The sequence below is a fragment of the Neophocaena asiaeorientalis genome, unplaced genomic scaffold (genome assembly GCF_003031525.2).
Source record: "Neophocaena asiaeorientalis asiaeorientalis breed wild unplaced genomic scaffold, Neophocaena_asiaeorientalis_V1.1 scaffold134, whole genome shotgun sequence".
In the NCBI taxonomy this organism is placed as follows: Eukaryota; Metazoa; Chordata; class Mammalia; order Artiodactyla; family Phocoenidae; genus Neophocaena; species Neophocaena asiaeorientalis.
Window position 1 is genome coordinate 24,487,200 of NW_020185339.1, and position 3,035 is coordinate 24,490,234.

Genomic DNA, 3,035 nt, shown 5'->3' on the forward strand with positions numbered 1-3,035 from the left:
TTGTTGGCTGATGAATCTTTCATTCCCCACCCCAAAGCTCTGGGTCAGCTGAGAGACTCCACATCCGCTGCCCCCACCCACTGGAATCTGTGGAGACTGGAGGGGACAAGGGGATGGGGGTGGGGGGGTGTCTAGAGAGTGGGAAGGACACCTGACAGGGGCTGAGATAGACTGAGCCTTTGTTTTCCTTTCTGGGGAATGAGAGGAGCCGTGGGCAGCAACACAAAACCCTTTCTAATCTGGCTTTGGCTTAGCTGCCCTCTAAGCTGAAAGTGGGGTGGCCCCTAGCAAAGGAAGAGAAGCAGGAGAAGCCTGGGCCAACCACAGAGCAGAGCCCAGGAGGCACCAATGTGGGAGGGAGGGAAGGCACAGACCCTGTCCCTTCTCTCTGGGGGACAGCTGGGTCACAGTACGGGGTGTTGGAGGAGCTGAAACAGTCATAGCAGGGTGCTCCCAATGCTTCAAGATTCCCCTGGGAGTTCCTGAACTCCTTATTTTCCCTGTTGACCTCTTGCTTTCTCTCATTCACACTGCGTGGAGGGAGAGGCCTGGAGGGAAGGGAGATCAGAGGCCCCAACCACAGCCTTCTCTCCCTCTAATCTTTCCGAGATGAGCAATGAAGGTGACAGTTCCTGCCTGGTTCACTTGGGTGACTCAGTCTCTGACTTCACAGCCAAGCTATTCGACTTGCCCTGGGGTGGAAGGCATCATACTGCCTCCTTTCTCCCAACAGATGGCCTGGCTATCAGATCATCATCTCTCCACTTTCCTGGGCCACTTAGGGTCAAGAGACAATGTTCTTTGCTCCTTCCCAAGTCACTGGTCATTACTGGCATCCTCACTTAGGACCAAAGCAAGGGGTGGTCTCTGGAGACCCAGAAGGAAGGGAAGTGACAGCCTGGCTCTAAGGTGGCTCCTGGCATAGGTTCTGCCCTCACCCTCACCAGCTGTGCCATCTCTTTCCTGCCAGCTGCTCTCCAGGTCTGCCAGAGGGTGGGAGGTGGAGAAGGAGGGGCTGGGAAGCTGTGGTGAAAGACGGTGCTCTCCCTCCTGCTGGAAGTGACAGCTGGACTTGGAGGGGTGAAGAGAGGTGGCCAGACGGCATCAAGTTGTGAGCACCAGGGAAGTTATTGTTGGGAAGGGGAAATCTGGCTGCTTTTCCAACCACCGCAGCTGTTCCTCTCTGCCCTTGTTAGGGGTCAGAGCTGGCTCAAGCCTCTCTCCATAAAAGTTAAGCTGGGTGGGAGGAGGATAGGGGAATGAGCAGAACATCTCATCTCCTCAAGAGCAGTCTGAGGGCTAGACCTTGCCAGTGCCTAAACTTGGGGGGGCGGGGTTGGTGTTGATGGGAAGAGGTTCATACCCCACATTGAGGTGATCCACCAAAGCTTCTGTCAGGCAGGTCGCTGCAGTGATAGCCTCTCGCCTCCTCTTCTCTGGGTGGAGGGGGAAAAGGGATTAGACTGGAGACTTGGTTTTTTGAGGGGTGATGCTTAAGTTTCCCCCACCCATTCATTACTATTCTGCTAGTTGTGGGAACATTTCAACTAATCTCAGAGTGCCAGAGCTGAAAGGACCTTGCAAAACATAAAGCAAGCCCTTTCATTTTAGCGGTGAGGAAACTGGTACCCTGAGAAGGGAAGCGATTCGCCCGGGGACGCTAACGAGTCTGTGGCAGCGCCCAGGACTCCAGCTTCTCAGGCACGCTTTTCCCCATGTCTTGGCCTTAGGATTGGTAACTCCAGGATTCCCAGCCCGGATTCAGGAAACAAGGACCCCACCCCCATTTCAGTGGTTTCAGGCCTCCAAGAATCCCAGCTCTGCCGCGTCCCCAACACCCGCTTCCTTTCAGGAGCGTTCCTTCCCACTTCCAGGATGAGCGGCTCCCTGGACCAATCGGCAGAGCGTTCCGTGACAGAGGGCGGGGCTAGGATGCCGCGGAGACAGCGTGGGGGGCGTTGCCGTGGGGGACTGGAGCGCTGCTACAGACCAGGGCCCGTTGGCAAGAGAACGGAGCTCCCCAAAAAGCTCCTCTAATTCCCTCTCCCACGTGCCCGTGCCCACTGGCCTGCGCCTTTCCTTGGATTTGGGCCGTTACTCAAGGTCCAGGCTCCGGGCTGAGGCTAGGCCGCGGCGGGAGAGAAAACGGCGGACTGGATATTTGGCTCACCCTGCAGCTCCTTGCGTTCATTCTGCTTGGCCTGGTGTTCTTTCAGCAGGCGGGACAGCATGGTCGCGGCGGGCAGGGGGCAGGGCGCGCCCGGCCCCCTCCGGCTCCCGGAACTGGAACGAGCGGCTCGGCTCCCGCTGGGCCCGGGGTCACGTGACTGCAGTGTCACGTGAGGCCCGGAACCGCCCTCCTTTTGAGACTTGGGGTGGTAGGTAATGAGGGTCTTGGCTGGGAAGGGAGGGGATAGTAGGGCCAGGTGAGCTCTTGTCTTTATTGGGAGCTCACTTTTGGTGAGTGTGGGAATGTGGGTTTCGTACCCAAATTGCAGAACCAGTTTTTAATCTCCTCTGGATCTCAGGCTCCCAGGAGGGTTGTTGTTGCCAGGCTGTCCATCACGGTTCGGTTGTTGCGGGAGCAGAGGCTCCCAGGACTCATTGAAATTCTTTGCCTTCTCTGGCCGTTCCCTCCTGGCAGCTCTGGTCGGTTTTCAGTTGATCCTCAGCTCCTCCCTCTAGGGGGAGAATGCTTTCCTCTCTTCCAGCTCTCTCTCTTCTCACCACCCCACCAAAGTCCCTCGGCTCTGGCTGCTCATTGTCCAGAAGAAACATTTTAGGCCCTTCCAGCGGCCTCCTAGGGAACTTTGCTAATTTGGCTGGCTATGTGTGGTGAATGTGCAATTCCATCTCTGTCCTTTTGTGGTCAGGGAATGCAAACCCATTTATTTCAGTTTTACCAGTAGAATAAGCTGCTGCCAACGTAAAAGGTAAATTATATGACACCTCTCTGAACTAAAGAGAAATGCTTCTGGGATTAACCCCAACAAGAAAAAATTATAAACATCAGCAACATATTCTTGCTATTACAA

At 55.6% G+C, this 3,035-nt stretch overlaps 1 protein-coding gene across 1 annotated transcript in view; it reads right to left on the minus strand.

Moving 5' to 3' along the window:
* The window catches only part of BLOC1S1 (biogenesis of lysosomal organelles complex 1 subunit 1), a 4,456-nt gene extending 2,125 nt beyond the window's left edge, over nucleotides 1–2,331 (minus strand). The window contains exons 1-2 of the mRNA XM_024736706.1: nucleotides 2,171–2,331; nucleotides 1,364–1,436 (exon numbers count right to left, since the gene is read on the minus strand). Of these exons, the coding sequence (XP_024592474.1) occupies nucleotides 1,364–1,436; nucleotides 2,171–2,231 (134 nt within the window). The 5' untranslated portion in view covers nucleotides 2,232–2,331. The remainder of the gene's footprint in view (nucleotides 1–1,363; nucleotides 1,437–2,170) is intronic.
* Nucleotides 2,332–3,035: the final 704 nt, after the last annotated feature.